A 17,377-nucleotide genomic window follows, 5' to 3' on the forward strand; every position below is an offset into this window, starting at 1 on the left:
CCGCGTACGGTTTCCATAAGAACGAATATTGTAATTCACGTAAATTGTGTTTACTGTAAATGACGTCGAAAACCTTCATACATCGAAAACGTTTTGGTTTAATTTTATTTCCAAATTTCCTAATTTTGATACAATCCCGTCAACCAATATGGTACAATAACGAACCACCTCCCTCTCCTCAAAGTGTGCTGTATATTTCTGTTATTCTGTTTTCTCTAATAGAGTCACTGCGAAACCGAATCGAAAACCGTCAACACAATTCGTGCGATTCCAGCGCGATGAATTGTGGGCACTCGTCGTGGTGCCCTGTCATCCCAACAACTTCTTTCCTCGTTCTCCTCCTTCTCTCCCTCCTCGTTTCATTCGCGATCGCATCCCAGTCGTAACGAGTCGCGGTCGCCGTACCCCCTCTCCCCCTCTCTCTTCCCCCCGTTTGGAAAGATGGCTGCCCCGGCGGCAGCGCCGAGCTCCGGTCCAGATCTATGCCCGAGCTTCGCGGTGGTCTGCGGCTTCATGGAGCGCTATGGACAGACCCTGGACCTGCCCGAGATCTCCTTCCCGCAGATGGAACGCTATCTCCGGGAGACGTCGACAGGTGAGGCCGTGGGAAGGGGGGCAAGGGAAAGTGGTCGAAAGCTGCGACACCTAAAACCAGAAGGAGAAGGGGGCCTTTTTTTTTTACCACCACCAGCATCATCCTCATCCTCATCCCCTCCTATTCTTCCTCTTCGCCAGGAGAGAGTGTGTGATGGTTATGTGGGCAGACATACACTGTCGGATATTTTCTATCTGACAGACTAGTCGATACTTCCACAGCGTGTGGAATATTGATCTTTGTAATTGTAAAGTTAGTGTGGAAGCCATGATGCAGTACTGCTGGGTGACCACACACACGCACACAGACACACTACACACACTCTCATGCACAGCATTCAGCTGACCACCACAGATACATGTTATAACACTTGTTTTATGTGTTGTAATTGTGTTTCATAATGTTGGTATTTTACCATTAATGACATGCTGCATTTTATTTCCTGGGCAGAAGATGGGGTCTCTGTCAACGTTGCGCAGGCGCACTACACATCTAATCTGTAAACTGAAAATTAGCCTGTCGGCTAACAAGCGCATACTACACATTACACTCGTATTATTCCAAACGTATTTTTATCACCAACTAAATCACATCGATATCCAGGGAAAGATTGGTCATGTGATATTTGCCGTGCTTGTTACAAGTGTATTACATGGAATATTTGGCGTGTTGTTTTGTAATAGCAGGTAGCTCTGCTAGCTGGTTAGCAGTAGCTTCCCGGTCACATCATTTCTCAATTGAGATCAATGGAATACTTTAAATCAATGTATGATAAGCTACACATGTATACTGTAAATGTACTTCATAACTTATTGCTTGGAAGGTGTTCATTTGAATAAGGTTTCAGGAAAATGATACTGTATAATATCTATCTAACACAATAATATATCTCTTTATTTACCCCGAGGGAAAATGTTGTTCTGCAGTTGCATAACAAAGTAGGAATGGAGCAATGGTGTGAAAATATACAATATGATGGTTAAATAGAAGGGTAGTTGCAATAATCACATGTATAGCTAGACATGTGACTGGTGTAGGTATCATACATACACATATCAACTAAATAACACTAGGGTGCCATTCCTAAAATCAAAGTCACAGTAACAGTAATGGCCATACATAAGAGGTCAATGATAATGTGCAAATTGGAATTAACAATGTCTAAATATAACAGAATAATGGTAAGGATCACAGAGATAAATTATGGCGGCAAATAGCCATATATGTACAGAATCATTCCAAAATACAGGCACATTGTTTATAGTTCGATTTAAATGTTCAGTGATAATGTCCATAATAACTTACGTAATGTCCCTGTTATAACACATTTCACATAATGTTGTCCCAATCAGGTAGTCCACTGAGCTAGAAAGAGGAAGATGTAGGAAAATGTAATGAACAGTTCTAAAAGGTTGAAATCAATTGGTTGTATCCAAAGCATGATATCAAGGGGATACTTGCATGATTAATACACGTACATGTTATGATATATGTTAAAAAAATATATAAGGTTTCAGGAGAACCATGGTGCAATATCATCATCACAGTATTGCTACTGAAAACAATGGTATACCTTCCATGCATTGAAAACTCCATGTATGTTAATGCCCTTTTTATGAATGTACCTTGATGGAAGGTGTTAATTAAGCAATTTAAACTCAATGCACACTTTCAAATTGTTTTTTTTTTTTAAAAAGCATGTTGTAATTTTAACTTACTCTTTTCGGTATATTTCATAATTTCTTACAATTAATCGGTTAAAACAATTTGAAATAAATAATTTATTATATAAGTCCCAATTTCATTAAAGAATACAAAAAAAACAATATAAACAACATGAATGGTTTGTCAACACCAAGCTGAAGAATGATTTCATATTTTGATCTATTTTCAGTTCCCCAGCCCTTGGTCGATCTTCATGTTAAGCTCCTCAGAAAGCTGGGCAAGTCAGTCACTTCAGACCGCTGGGAGAAATACTTGGCCAAGGTGAGTGTGTTTATATGTGTGTTTAACATTGAGTTTTGGACGAGTGTACATGTTGAACCACATTGTATGTTAATTAATGAAGGTAGTGGGTTTGAAAGGGGTCAAATACAGAGATCAGAAACAACCAACGTAGCTATTTAGCCCACAACATTATCCCAAGTGGCTTACAATGAATTTGTTTTTAGAGGCCTTTCATTAATTAGCAAGTAGATTAGAACTCCTTGCTCATGGAGAGTGTGGAGTGGACAGTGGTGTTTTCGAAACCTGAACTTTTGACCTGTGAAAGGTAAACTGACTGACTGGTTTACTGGCTATCTTTCTGTCGTGTGCCCAGGTGTGCCAGGAGCTGAACAGCAGCTGGGCCTGGGAGCTGGAGCAGAACCGCTACATGCAGATGTCCATGGAGAGCAAGTCTACCATCCTCAAGGTACCACACACCTTCTCTTCCCTCTGCTCTACACCTACTCTACACCTATACCAGCTCTACACCTACAACTCCTCTGCACCTTCTCCACACCTCCTCTACACCTACATTAGCTCTACACCTTCCCTCTCCTCTACACCTTCTCTACACCTACACCTCCTCTCAACCTCTTCTCTCATCTCTGCTACACCTTCCCTCCTCTCTGCACCTCCTCTCCCCTTATCTCCCCGATATCAGACAGTGACAGTAGTGCATGTCTGTTGTTGTGTATTCATTTCTCCCCCAGTACCTTTGTGAGTGTCAGTTCGACGACAACCTCAAGTTCAAGGCGTTGGTGAACGACGAGGAGCCGGAGAAGATGCGGCTGCAGCCGATTGGCCGCGACTGGCAGGGCCTGCTGTACTGGCTGCAGCTGGACCCCGAGCAGAACATCCGGCTGTACACAGAGGAGCAGGACGACCTGGACGGCTCCAGCTGGAGGTGCATCGTCAGGTACGCCACTTCCGCTCCCACTTCCCGTTTGAGTCTTTCATTCAATAATAATGGCACATAACAACAATGCTACCAGTTCTACTATCACTGGATAAATAATTTAATAATTCCAAATAGTCACATTCAATGGGGCAACTTTAGGCTTTCGATTTTTTGGACTTTTTTCATCTAACATCCTTGTACAGTTGTTTTTATATCTGTTTTCCTTAATTGCACCAATATAACGTAAAAGCTGATAGCTGAAAATTTGCCACTTTCTGAGTTTTTTCCTTTCCGTTCCATTCTATTATGTTTCATTCTTTGGGGTATTGTCATCCACTGCAGCTCGATGTATTTAAAGCTGTAGTTTGTTATGGTCTAATATTGGTTCGTAGTGAACCTCAGCTTGCCACTGAGCCCCAATCAGGGTTTCCCACAGCTGTTTTAAGGCCAGGCGCAGCATCTCTACAAGCAAATTAACTTTTCAATATATACAACAATGTCTGTTCATGTCAGCATCTGCATTCTATTTAAAATAAGATTTCGGCTTCTATAAGATATACTATAATATAGGCTCATATATTATACCGTTATGAGTATAATAATCAATGACATCAAACAGTGGTCAGGCTCAGTGGAGAAGGGGTGCTCCGTTCTGTCTGATTATGCACGGTATTCACATCCAGTCATCGATAAAGAGAATGTGGCAGGGTCTGACACCCAGATGTCGTGTGTGAATGATGTGTTTCAGCATATAGAACAAATGCTCCACCTTTGGATTTAGCAGACCAGCAAAAATGCACTGCCGGCAGTGAATAATGCTCACCAGTGCGAGTGGGTGTGTGTGTGTAATCGTTGCATGTTGCGCTTTGTGTACGCTAATGTCCTTACAGCACAGGGCAAACTTAGCGGTCCAAGTCATTTCCTTACTGGAACGAATACGTTTTCAGTTAACACCACTACACTCGACTGTGGGTGGTCCCATTCGTTACCTGCTTAAAGATGCAGTGTGTGTGAGGTAGTGAGGTTTTCATTTCAAGTTGCCTAAAGCAGCCTCTAAAACCTGTATAATAAGGTTATTGCAATGCGCATGTTTCTCTTTTATGTTAAACCCACGATTATTATACCAAGAGGACCCTACGCTATTGCTTGCCATTTTCTCGTAGTATTTACCCTTCCACTAAACCTTTTTTTTTTTTTTTTCTATGCTCCAGAAATCGTACCGACCTAGCGGAGGCGTTAGACCTGCTGAAGTCCCAGATAGACCCCAACCACAACAAGACCAAGACCGAGGAAGGTTCAGCCAGCGGCAATCCAGAGGGAGAGGAGAAGACGGCGACAGGTGAGAGCCTGGGTGCTGAATGGATAGAGACAAGAGGGACGGGTGTACATTGTCATTGTTTAGAATGTGAATCCTTTTGTGTAGGTCCTCTGTAAGCTAATAGCTCTGTAATGATTGTTGTTGACTGTGGTCCCCTTTAATGTCCAGCTTTACACCAGTGTTTCCCAACCTCTCATAAGGTCTCGTAAGGTCCTGTGAATGCAAACATTGTGCCTTGATGATTCGTAGCAATGAGGAGTCAATCACGAATCAATCAGTCATTGTGGTACAATGCACATATGTTCACTGGGACATTGATATGACAACCATATGTTAGTTAAAGTGATGCATTTTGGGAAGCGTATGCACACACATTTAACAGAATAAGGAGCGACACATTTCAGACCTAAAGATGGGAGCAAAAGCAGACCGGGATGATAACCAATGTGTCTGATTCTGAGGCCGGAGACTCTGAGCTCAGACAGGCATTCTCATTTTGAATCAATAATGCATGTGTGTTTCAGGAGAAGATGCAGATCGTCTGAAGAAGGAAGGGGATTCTGGGGACCATCTAGCGAACAAGAACCTGTCTGAACCTCCTAAAGCCACAGACGAGAAACCAAACGAAACCGCAGACTTGAAGACGGAGGAGCCTATACAGCCAGGTAACATGTCAGCTGGTTCTGTTGGACTCAGTGCTGCTGCTGATCTTGATCATTGGTTAGATCAAAAGATTTCCTGCATCTAAAAAGTAGTTGATTTCCTTCTATGACCTTTCATCTTCTGTGATCAGCCGTGAAACAAGAAGAGGCGGGGCTTGTCAAACAGGAAGCGACGGGGCTCGTCAAACAGGAAGAGATGGAGGTTGACCTGAAAGCGCAGCCGTCTGACCTCCCGGCAGACAGGAAGTCGCCAGCGTCATGTCTCGTCATCGATAACCGCGTGAGCACCATCACCGCCATCATCAAACCCGAAAGCAGAGACCTGGATGTCCCCAGCGTCACCCCTAGCAACGCTGTGTCCGTTGTCATGGCGCCCGCGTCCGTCATCACCAAACAGGAAGTGAACAGGGAGGAGGAGGCGGAGCGTGCCGTGGTGAGGAGCAGCCAGCAGGCGAAGATACCACTGAAGAAGAGAGAGCTGAAGCTCGCCGAGGCTTTCCAAGACAACCGCAACCACCTGAACAACAACAACAAGGGCAGCAGCATCATCGTGTGTAACCCTTCTGTTATCCAGAGCAAGGACGGCGTCCAGGCGGCCGAGGGGAAGCTGGCAAACTCTTTAGTGCCCCATGCCACCTCGGAGGAGAACGCCCCCCAGCCCGAACTGACCAACGGGAAGGCGGCACTCCTCCCCGCCCCCCCACCGCTGCCCCATAAAGAGGGCGGGCAGAACGGGGTCATCGGGGTCATCGGTCAGGTGGGGGTCATAGGCCACGTGGGGGTGATCCGTAGCCCCATGGAGCGGCCCCGCGGGCCAGGGGCGGAGCCACAGGAGCGTAACGGGCCGGGGGAGGAGGGGGCAGAGGGGCCGGGGGGCCGGAGGAGGCCGGAGGACGTGGGGCGGTGGGAGGAGGAGGAGGAGAAGGAGAGGGAGGGGAACAGGCAGTCCGTGCTGGTGAGGAAGCGGTCCGTGGACGTTGAGGCGGAAGCGCACGCCGACGCGGAAACACCGCGAGCCCCTTCCCCGCCTCCACCCGCGACCCCCTCGCCACCGCACCCCGTCGCAGGAGCCGTCCCGAGGGAGACGGGGGCGCAGGAGGAGGAGCCCCAGAAGCCCCCTCCGACGGAGGGGGAGAGAGCGGCGAAGGAGGAGCAGGAAACGGCTGAACCCGAGAAGGAGCCTCCGGTGAAAACGGCCGAGCCGGCCGACGCGGAGTCCGAGGCCGCCGCCGCCGCGCAGCCGGCGCCCGGCAGCGACGTGACGGACGCCCAGGGGAGGGAGCGGCCGGCCGGGCCGGACACGCAGGCGAAGCCGGGGCCCCTGGAGGTGGCCTCCTCGGAGCTCCAGAAGGAGGGCATCCGGCTGAAGATCAAGATCCCCCCCCACAAGAGGAGCAAGAAGAAAGGCAGGGAGGAGAAGGAGAGGGAGGCGGAGCAAGAGGCCCTGGAGGAGGACGGGAGGTCCCTCCGGAGGTCGGCCAGGATCTGCAGGTACAGCAGAGTGTGTGTGTGTGTGTGTGTGTGTGTGTTTGTGTGTGTGTGTGTGTGGGTGTGGGTTTGTGTGTATATGTGTGTTTTTTTTTTGTGTGTGTGTGTGCGTGTGTGTGTGTGTGTGTCTTTGGATGGATTTGACGTTATAAAGTTTAACATTCCTTATTTTCCATTGATTATTTGGTGGAATTCATTACAGCTGCGGTATTACTATTTGACTACATTTTATGTCTTGCTCTTCACGCGTCACCCCTGGACACAAATAACTTTCTCAAGAGTCTGCTTGAGTGACAGACTCAAACTTTGAGTCAGTTTTATCATTCCAGTTTGAGTGTTTCGTTAGGTCAGCTTTGAATCTGTTTCATTAAGTCAGTTTTAGTTTGTCTCATTGAGTCAGTTTGAGTGTCTCATTGAGTCAGTTTGAGTGTCTCATTGAGTCAGTTTGAGTGTCTCATTGAGTCAGTTTGAGTGTCTCATTGAGTCAGTTTGAGTGTCTCATTGAGTCAGTTTCAGTCTATTTCATTAAGTCAGTTTAAGTCTTGTTTCATCCCATCTCCATTAACCCCCACCCTCCCCCCTCCCACCTTCTCTCTACAAGATCCTCTGCTTTGCCGATATGCAGGCCCAGTTCTAAGGTCGCTGAAAGCCAGGACAAGAGCGGGCAGAAGACGGGGTCCAAGGACGGCGAAGAAGAGGAGGAGGAGGAGGAAGAAGAGCAGGAGGAAGAGGAGGGGCAGAAGCCTGCAGTGAAGAAAGACCGAAAAACAGACCCCAACTGGCTGGGCAGGAAACCCAAGGTGGACAAGAGAGAGAGAGAGAGAGAGAGAGAGTGTGTGTGTGTGTGTGTGTGTGTGTGTGTATGTGTGTGTGTGTGTGTGTGTGTGTGTGTGTGTGTGTGTGTGTGTGTGTGTGTGTGTGTGTGTGTGTGTGTGTGTGTGTGTGCGACTGGATATATACAAACAAATAAATTCCAGCGTGATTACTTCTGTTTTATTTGGTCTCCTGTTTGTTTTTTCCTGTTGTGTTGTTACTTCCTGTTGTGTTGTTACTTCCTGCCCTTTGGTCACTACCGGTTGTGATGTAACCCTAACTTGGTTTGTTGTCACTTCCTGTTGCGTTGTCAGGGTAAGCGCAGACATCGGCGCCCACGCTGGTCGACGCCGCGCTCCAAACGACGGAGACTGGCAGAGGAGGGGGAGGGGGGGGAGGGGGGGAAGGGCCAGAAGGGGGAGGAGAGCGAAGGGGGGCGGGACTCCGGGGACTCCAGCGAATCGGAGGAGCTCCCCATGGAAGACGCATGCAGCCAATGTGGGCTGCCCAACCACCCGGAACTGGTGAGTGAGATTGGATTGAGATGGATATATCTAGAGAGGGAGAGAGACATGGGGAGAGGAGAAGACGTAGGGGGAAGGACATCACAGGCCCTATTCTAACGGTCTGAAACGCAAGTGAGAAGCGCCAAACGCAAGTAGCTTTGTGGGCGCTTCTATGGCGATGTTGCTATTATACCGGCGGATAAATGACTCTTGCGCCCGACGCAAATCTAAAAAGGGTTTCCCTGAAGGTAGCGAATTACCGAATTACGTAGCTGTGGTTTGGACGTAACGTGCAATAAACCAATGAGAGTGCCAGCTCCCATCCCCTTTAAGAGCCATGAGCGCATTTGAATCTGACGAGTTGATATTTTGTGTGTTTGCAGTCTCCTATGAGATAGATGCATGACCACATGAATTTCAAACTTCATAGGGCTCAGTTTATGGCCAAATTATATGGCCTAATTCACACATGGAATAGCGTTTTGTCCACAACTTCAGAAATACTGAGTCCTCAAATAAATGTCGGCAAAGAAAACTTAACACACACATGATATGCGGTAACTGTGCTTCTATTTAATGATGTACGCAATACATACGTACAAACATCGTCTCTTACCAGTATTGTATGCATTATCGTTATCGACTTGTTTTCCTAATATGCATGCGTCCCCCCGTTAATATACATTGCCATGGACCGTATTATGCGTTACGTGTTTAGTTTGCGTGTGTTTAAAACAGATGGATGCACACACGTGCGCCCGCATTCATTAATTATTTTACACATACACACACACACGCCCGCATCAATTCATTCTTTTTAAAACTCACTCGCGGTGAAACAATGTTTTCTCACGATCAAATACTCATCAATCCTAAAAGTTGTGGGCTTGTACACGATGTCTGTGTCAAGAAAATATGTGTTTGCTGTATGGTGTTTGGAGATGCATTGATTTAAAAGTACAACTTATTACCGCTGTATCCGCTGTTCTTTCCCAAATAATTTACCAAAAATGTGTGGCTAGGTAGATGAGAGAAGCAAAGTGTATGCACAAGGTGCACAAGCAACATTATGCATGCGCTCTTAAAATAGCATCTGAACAACGCGCCATTGACTTTAAACCAGGTATTTCCTGGTTTGTGGCGCAAGTTATTTCTGAAACTGCAAAATAGGGAACGTTTGCGCCAGAACACGCCTCCTCCTTTCGCTGACCCGCCCCTTGGGGCGCAAGATCATTCCCTAATTTAGCGACGCCTGCCTGTGGAGGAGAAAGAACGCTGCGCGCCAGTTGCAAACTAGCAACGACACATACGTCGGTGTAGAAAGTCAATTGCGCTGGATGCAAGATAGGGCCCCATGAGTGTCAAAAATATTTCTCCACTCAACCGTTTGCATGCATAACGTTTCAGCAAAACTGCAATGTACAAGTCTTTTATCATATATATTACCTCAGAAATGATAATTGTAGTTATGTGATTCCTATAGTATCTTAGTTTCTTTCGTGACCTTAATGACGAGATGAATGTAGTAAGATGTGCGTCTGCGTGATTGTGTGCGTCCGTCCAGATCCTCCTGTGCGACTCGTGTGACAATGGTTACCACACAGCGTGTCTGAGGCCTCCTCTCATGTTGATCCCAGACGGAGAGTGGTTCTGCCCCCCCTGCCAACACGTAAGCTCTGACTGTGTGTGTGTGTGTGTGTGTGTGTGTGTGTGTGTGTGTGTGTGTGTGTGTGTGTGTGTGTGTGTGTGTGTGTGTGTGTACGTGTGCATGCGCGTGCGTGCACGCTCGGCCGAGTGTCTAGGTATGTCGATGTGTAACCATATAGGCTGTTTTTCTCTGGTCTCTGATTGGCTGTGTGGGACTGTGTTTTAGAAGCTGCTATGTGAGCGGCTAGAGGAGCAGCTACTGAACCTGGACAGCAATCTGAAGAAGAGAGAGAGAGCACTGAGGAGGTACACACATCGCACAGTCAGACACACACACACACACACACACAAACAACAACACCAGCTCACTCGCTGGAAAACAAAAATGTTCACACTTCTTCACAGATGTGGAGACTAAAGCACATAGACGGAATGGGCACAAGGTGATCACTAGCCGTGTAACATTCAGTGATGTCTTCTATCCCCTGTGGTCTCTCCGCTCACAGGAAGGAGAGGCTGGTCTACGTCGGGATCAGTGTGGAAAACATCATCCCAGTAAGATTCTCTCCCTCTTTTCCGATGTTTCTCCGTCTCCTCTACTGAGTAGGGGTGTAGCACTAGCGGAGGTTACAGTGTGTCTGTGCAGTGAATCATCGCCAGCGTCTGAAAGATTTCCTCTTTCGTCTGTTCAGGAGGGAGACGTGGAGCCCACGGCAGAGAAATCAGAGAAGAAGAAAGACTCCAAGAAGAGCAGCAAGAACCTGGGTCGGAGGTCAACCAGGACCAGGAAGTGTATAAGCTACAGGTGGGCGGAGTTTAACCAGGAAGTCATCCTCTGTAGATGTTAGATGGATGGGGCTACAGCCAGTGTGGAGTTCTTTACCGGCCCAAAGTATAGATACAAGTGTTTAGAAACAGAACCCAAATTTTATTTACAATATTGTATTCTATTTTCGTTTGTGTGTGTGTGTGTGTGTGTGTGTGTGTGTGTGGGTGTGTGGGTGTGTGGGTGTGTGGGTGTGTGTGTGGGTGTGTGTGTGTGTGTGTGTGTGTGTCTGATTGGCAGGTTCGATGACTTTGACGATGCTATCGACGAGGCTATAGAGGAGGACGTGGGAGACGTCTATGGTGGAGGTGAGATCCCCACACTGACCCCCCAACACAATTTTTACGTTTGCCAAACATCGTTTTCTAATAAAAGAAAGTACTTCTTCTTGGACCCTTTGATACATTTTGGAAAATTACATTATGGTTGATGTTGCCATTATTTATTTTCTCGTGTGGAGAAGTTCTCTCTCACATTAGAAAGAAGTGATAAGGCTCCCCCTTCAAAGATTAAAAAGAGGACTCATGATAATAACAACTCAATGTCTTGTATTCTGCAGCGGGGGCGGTGCGGGGGAAAGACATCAACACCATCCTATCGGACGAGGGGAAGCAGGCCGAGCAGCCAATCAAAAGCCAGGCGCGCTTGGCCAGGAGCAGGAAGAGGCGGCGCCTCAACGACCTGGAGAGTGACAGCACGGCCGCCGAGAGCGAGGAGGAGTTCATGCTCAGTAACAGGTGACACTAGGGGCTGGGGGAAAACATCCATTCATCAAAGCACTGCAATTGATTTGTTCTCGATTCAATTTCGATTCCGATTTTTTTTTTTTTTGATTATTCCCATAAAAAAACAAAAAAAGAAGCATGCAGTGCATGCTTCTTTTTTTGTTTTTTTATGGGAATAATCAAAAAAAAAGAAAAACGGAATCGAAATTGAATCTAGAAGCGAGTATGCCTAAATGTACACGCCCTTTTACATTTGTCCGTGTTATGATTATTACTTTTATGCTGCAAGTTTAGCTCAGGAACAATACTATACAATGGTGTGTTCCCTTTCTGCTAGTTAAAGCAGAATGGTTAATTCATTTTGAAATGGTTAATTCTAAATAATGTTTAGGTATTTTTTTGTCATCTGCACGTATTATTGAATCGATATCAAAGCAATTGGATCAATGTCGAATCGATATCGAATCGAATCAAGACGTTAATTGTCGAAATTGAATTTAATCGTGAGGTACCTGGCGATGCCCAGCCCTAGGTGACACACTTATACACACGTACACACACACATAGGCCTCCCGCGACCTGCCTGAACCCCAGTGCAGTCCGATCAGGACCCCGGGGGTTTCCTCACCTTCCTGTTCTTCCTCCCGCCAGCTCCGAGGAGGAGGAGTTTGCAGCCGAGGAGGACGAGGAGGGCGAGGACGACGAAGACGGGGGCAGCGACGCCGGGAGCGACGCCAGCGGCCGGCGACCCAAGCGGGGGGCGCCGCGCTCAACGGCCAGCCGGACGGCGAGGGGCCACAAGAGGAAGAGCCAGAAGCACCGCGCCAAGAGGCCGCGCCGCCGGAGACCCCGCTCGTCTGAGGAGGAGGAGGGGGAGACGGAGGAGGAGATGGGTGAGTCAGGAGGGGGAGGAGGGGGAGACGGAGGAGGAGATGGGGGAGTCAGGAGGGGGAGGAGGAGGGGGTGGGTGAGACGCAAGGGGGAGGGGGAGGAGGGGGAGACGGAGGAGGAGATGGGTGAGTCCCAAGGGGGAGGAGGGGGAGGAGGAGGGGATGGGTGAGTCACAAGGAGGAGACGGAGGAGGAGATGGGTGAGTCCCAAGAGGGAGAAGGAGGAGGAGGAGATGGGTGAGTCACAAGGGGGAGGAGGGGGAGGAGGAGGGGATGGGTGAGTCCCAAGGGGGAGGAGGGGGAGGAGGAGGGGATGGGTGAGTCACAAGGGGGAGAGGGAGGAGGAGATGGGTGAGTCCCAAGAGGGAGAAGGAGGAGGAGAAGGAGGAGGAGGAGATGGGTGAGTCACAAGGGGGAGGAGGAGGAGGAGGAGGAGATGGGTGAGTCACAAGGGGGAGGAGGAGGAGGAGGGGGAGGAGGAGGAGGAGGTGATGGGTGAGTCCCAAGGGGGAGGAGGAGGAGGAGGAGGAGATGGGTGAGTCCCAAGGGGGAGGAGGAGGAGGAGGAGGAGGAGGAGGAGGACATGGCCATGGTGTGCCAGGAGGAGGAATAGGACGGATGAGACTGATTAGGAAACGGTTGTGTCAGAAGGGGGAGATGGATGAGCGTGGATGAGTGCGCAAAAGCCAAATCAGGAGGGGAAGGGGGAGATGGGGGAGTCAAGAGGACGAGGAGGGAGAGACCGAAGAGGAGTTGAGCGAGTCAGAGGGGAGGGGGGAGAGAGGGGAGTCAAGAGGACGAGGAGGGAGAGACCGAAGAGGAGTTGAGCGAGTCAGCGGAGAGGGGGGAGAGAGGGAGGGTGGTCAGCATCAACTCAAGGGTACACCCTTCCCACGACGTTTACGTGGAAAACAGAGTTAGGTTGCGCACCACAATCGTTTCATCACACAAGCCCATGCAGCAGTACAGTGGTAACTCATCGCCTTCCATCTCTGGGTCTCTAGACTCTGATTGGTCCTCTGACATGAGTGACAGCGAGGCGGACAGAAAGAGGAAGGGCTTGAGGCGCGGCCAGCGGCAGCAGGTCAACTACCGCGAGACCTCCGAGTCGTCGGACAACTCCGGGGCCTCGGCCAATAAGAGCAAGGAGAACAAGCCCCGCCTCAAGCCGCGCCGGCAGAGACTCTCCAGCGACTACAGTGACTGTGAGTTACCGTGACGACGACTATCGACAAAATAAAGCAAGGAGAATTGAAAAAAGGGGAACGTTTTAAATAATGTGTGACGTTCATGTGTCTCTCTCGCTCAATTTTTTTTTCCCCGCAATAGCATCGGCGTCCTCACGGGGGTCTGATGAGGAGGACGACGCTGAAGGAGGAGGTGAGGAGAGAGGGGGCCCGCGGCGGCGTGGCGGAGGGAGGAAAAGGAGGCGAGGCGAGGAAGAGGAGCGGCCTAGGAAGAGCCGCCAGGGGTCGAAGAAGAGACGCGCCGACGCCGACGACGACGACGACGACGACGACGACGAAGAGGATAGGAGGAGGCGGCTGAAGAGGAGGAGGCTTGCGGCGGCAGCTGAGGAGGAGGAGCGTGAGAGGAGGAAGAGGAGGATGAAGAGGCGGAACAAAGAGGAGGAGGAGGAGGAGAAGATGGGGAGGGGCAGGCGGAGGGAGATCCTGTCCAAGAGGAGGCAGCAGCGCCTCGCTCAGATGCTGAAGAAACGTCGGCCGTCCACCGACGACGACTCCGACCGATCGGGGGACTCTCAGGACTCTGATTCGTCCTCCGAGGAGGACCGCCCCGTCCGCAAGAGGCTGAACCGCATCGACTCGGACGACGACGAAGAAGAGCACGACGACGACCGTGGAGACGAAGAAGAAAAGGAGGGGGACAAGGAGTCGAAGAACAAGAAGCCCTCGGAGAGAGAGTCTCGTGTTGCCGGGGGCGACGGTGAGCGTGGCGATGAGGATGACGACGGCGATGAGGAGGACGGCGCACAGGAAAAGCCGCGCGGCCGCAGCTTGTCCCCGACAGACAAACTCAGTACCTCCAGAGGCCTGGCGAAGCCTGGGGCCGGCAGTCCGACCTCACCCAGGGACAGTGCGGGGTCGGACAAGCTCAGCAGGCACAATGGCCCCTTACCTCCGGAGAAGGTGAAGGAGGAGCACGGCCAGACAGACTTGTCAAACTTTGTCCCGAACAGTCCGGCGTCGTGATGGTTGTGCTTGCGTTGAATACTGCGTCTTGTTTTTATTCTCTGTAACTGTCCTCATGCCTATCACCGACTACATCCTTTTAATACTGGATCACACAGAAACACACGTACACATTCTCTTGGAGACTCGTGTGTACCATTCAGACGTGAGATGCTGTTTTTATCCGACACGTGCCCCTCGCTTTCTCTTTCTCCCTCATCTCTCTTTCTCTATCCTTCTGTCTTTCCCTCATTTCAATCTCTGTCCCCACTCTCTCTCTCTCTCTCTCTCTTCCCTCTGTCTCTCTCCCTCTACCTCGCTCTCCAGTAGAGTGCGGTTCACTCACATGATCGTAAAATAACTGACACGACGTACTCTGACAAGCGTGTCGATCTGGAAAACTGAAGAAAAGTGGTTGAAGTCCAGAACGACACACAACGCATAAACACCACAAGCAACCAGGCACAATACACACACGCGCACACACAAGCAACAGAAACACAGAGCCAAACCAACAGCCAGTGTCTTTATGTCTCCTGTATATTTATCTCAGCGTCAGCCCCAAGAACCGAATGCCCACAAAGAGTTAATGGTTCGATCCCTGACTCCTACAGGTGTGAGGAGAATACTAAAGAGGCAGCCCAACGTTCAACACACACTGCTGTAAAGCCCCCAACTAAAGGCTAAACATGTCAGACACATCTGGCTAGTAGCAGTTGAATGGCGGAGTCCTGTTGGTTTAGAAGAGTGTGCGAGAGAGAGGGGGGGGGGGGGGGGGGGTTTGAATGTCTACTAGTTGGCTACATTCCAAAACCCGAGTACATTGGTAAATAGTGTCTCCGCCTCCTTACCTTAATGAGAGTGTAACATGGCCTCTAGGTGTCGCTGTTGTTCCTTTGTATCGGCTCATGATGCAGCCTCCTGCAGGTTAGACCAACAGCTGTTTGGGTTATTGTTTGTTTTTATGATTTCAAATACTCTAATCTAACACTAATGACTCCTGTTTTTTTTTTTATATTATTATTAGTTGTATACTCCTGACAATAACACACATTAATACAAAACTTGATATTTGAAGTGAGAAATCGCCATTTTTTGTGGGTAAACACGAATGAACAACTCCTACATCCTGGGGCCATCAGAGTGAAGACTGGGGTCAAACAATCTGTGGAAGATCAATGTGATTGTGGGGCCAACGTAGGTCTGGTAGGACCAGGTTACCCACATCGTCCAGGGCCTCCATAACCCTGTATATTCTTACCGGGACCGTGGTCGGTCCTCGTGTAAGCCTGTACATACTTATGGTCAGTCGCATTAGCCTGTGTATATTTGGTCTGTGTGTCTGAGAGCCCTAGTTTGGACCCCATGAGGCGTTTCTGTCCCTGGGCCCTGTGTCCCCATAAGCTTGTACAAACTTGGCATGTGTGTCCCAAGGCCCTTGGTCGGTCCCCATAAGGTTGTGTCGGTCCCCATAAGCCTGTACATACTTGGCCTGTATGATGTTTCTTGTACCATATTAGATGTTTCTGTTTCTTGTAAGATATAGTGTTCTATTTTCTATATGAAGGTGAGGAGGTTGGATGATGCTGTGATGTTTGGGTTAAAAGGGGGGGGGGGGTCACCCGCTGTTCCACCCACCACTTCCGTCGTTTATTATGTTTCGTTTTTTTTTTGTTTGCTATGAGTGCCAGTGGCTTCTGGACGGCGCAACATGTGTCTAAAATATAATGAACGGTGCCCATTCTTCATCCTCTTCTTTCAACGGTGATGACGGATTAACAGAAAGAAACAGTTAAAATACTTTTTTGACTTAAAAATAATAACATGGTAGCTTGTGTAATCTGAGGCTTCCTCTAACAGCGTGGACTCAAGATTCGATTTTCTGATTGTTTTTTTTTCACTTGGAAAATGTTCCTTTGTAAATCATAAAACAACATGCCTTTATCTTGATTTATTCGATTATGATTATTTTATGATTTGGTCCTCCCAGAGTGAAACAAAGATCTGTTTCTGAATTACACTAAAATTATGTCCTTTCTTATCTATTCCTACATCATTTGGATCTTTTACTTTTTGACTCAAGATGAAGCATTTCACACACACCTCAGAAATTATGCTTCAGAAACACATGTGTAGGCTATAGATTATGAGTGTGGACAATGTTAAATTGCAGGTGTAACATTCTTTAAAGTTCAGGCCCTGGGGTTATTTCATAAAGAATTAATTCTTGCCTTTCAGTTTTAAAATGGAAGTCTATAGCCAGAATGGCAAAGTGATTTGCTGTTTGATAAATGAGTGTCCAAGTTGAAATCCTCTAGTAGTTTAGATTATTTTACAATTACTACTTTAAAAGAGGGGCATTTATTCAAAACCTTGGCATTATATCCAGTCTTCTTAACATTTGTATGGCATTATATACAGTCATGTGTTATGCTGAGTTTTACAGGACACAACACAAATATGTACCAGCGCCCTGGTTTTGGTAACAAGGTCTATTTGCATTTCATGTAATTCTAGTGAATCATAACATCATACAAACGGGAGTTAGTCTGATTTGTTAGGTTCTATAATTCAGTATTGAGTCCTCATCACAGTGGATAGGAAACAGGGTCCTTATTCTGTGGTCCTAAGTGAAATCGTACATTTTGGATCACATTTGAACCAGATTATGAGCCCATGAGGGGACTTGGATGAGGAATGGGCACAGCTGGGTGTGAATGCATCTGTCTTTGTTTTCCATGTTGTACTGTACCGTGTGTAGTATGGCTGTAACATAGATGTTTTCTAAGTTATTAAAAACCAACATCCCTGGCATCTCCTCTAAATGTGTG

General features: G+C 48.2%; 1 protein-coding gene across 2 annotated transcripts; it reads left to right on the forward strand.

The window, feature by feature from the left end:
- The first annotated feature begins 70 nt into the window (after window positions 1-70).
- rsf1a (remodeling and spacing factor 1a) lies at window positions 71-17,371 on the forward strand. Of its 2 annotated transcripts, none has more exons than XM_030381824.1 (18): window positions 71-595; window positions 2,490-2,581; window positions 2,916-3,008; window positions 3,292-3,497; window positions 4,691-4,818; window positions 5,322-5,462; window positions 5,591-6,950; window positions 7,549-7,747; window positions 8,075-8,284; window positions 9,831-9,935; window positions 10,140-10,219; window positions 10,420-10,468; window positions 10,606-10,718; window positions 10,980-11,047; window positions 11,299-11,476; window positions 12,116-12,357; window positions 13,359-13,559; window positions 13,684-17,371. In XM_030381824.1, exons 1-18 carry the CDS (start codon window positions 442-444, stop codon window positions 14,565-14,567), a joined length of 4,503 nt encoding a protein of 1,500 aa, XP_030237684.1. In that variant the 5' UTR covers window positions 71-441; the 3' UTR covers window positions 14,568-17,371. The 2 variants fall into 2 exon arrangements, with proteins under 2 accessions (XP_030237684.1, XP_030237685.1); XM_030381825.1 differs by having other exon boundaries at window positions 7,573-7,747.
- Window positions 17,372-17,377: the final 6 nt, after the last annotated feature.

The sequence above is a fragment of the Gadus morhua genome, chromosome 16 (genome assembly GCF_902167405.1).
Source record: "Gadus morhua chromosome 16, gadMor3.0, whole genome shotgun sequence".
Taxonomy (NCBI): Eukaryota; Metazoa; Chordata; class Actinopteri; order Gadiformes; family Gadidae; genus Gadus; species Gadus morhua.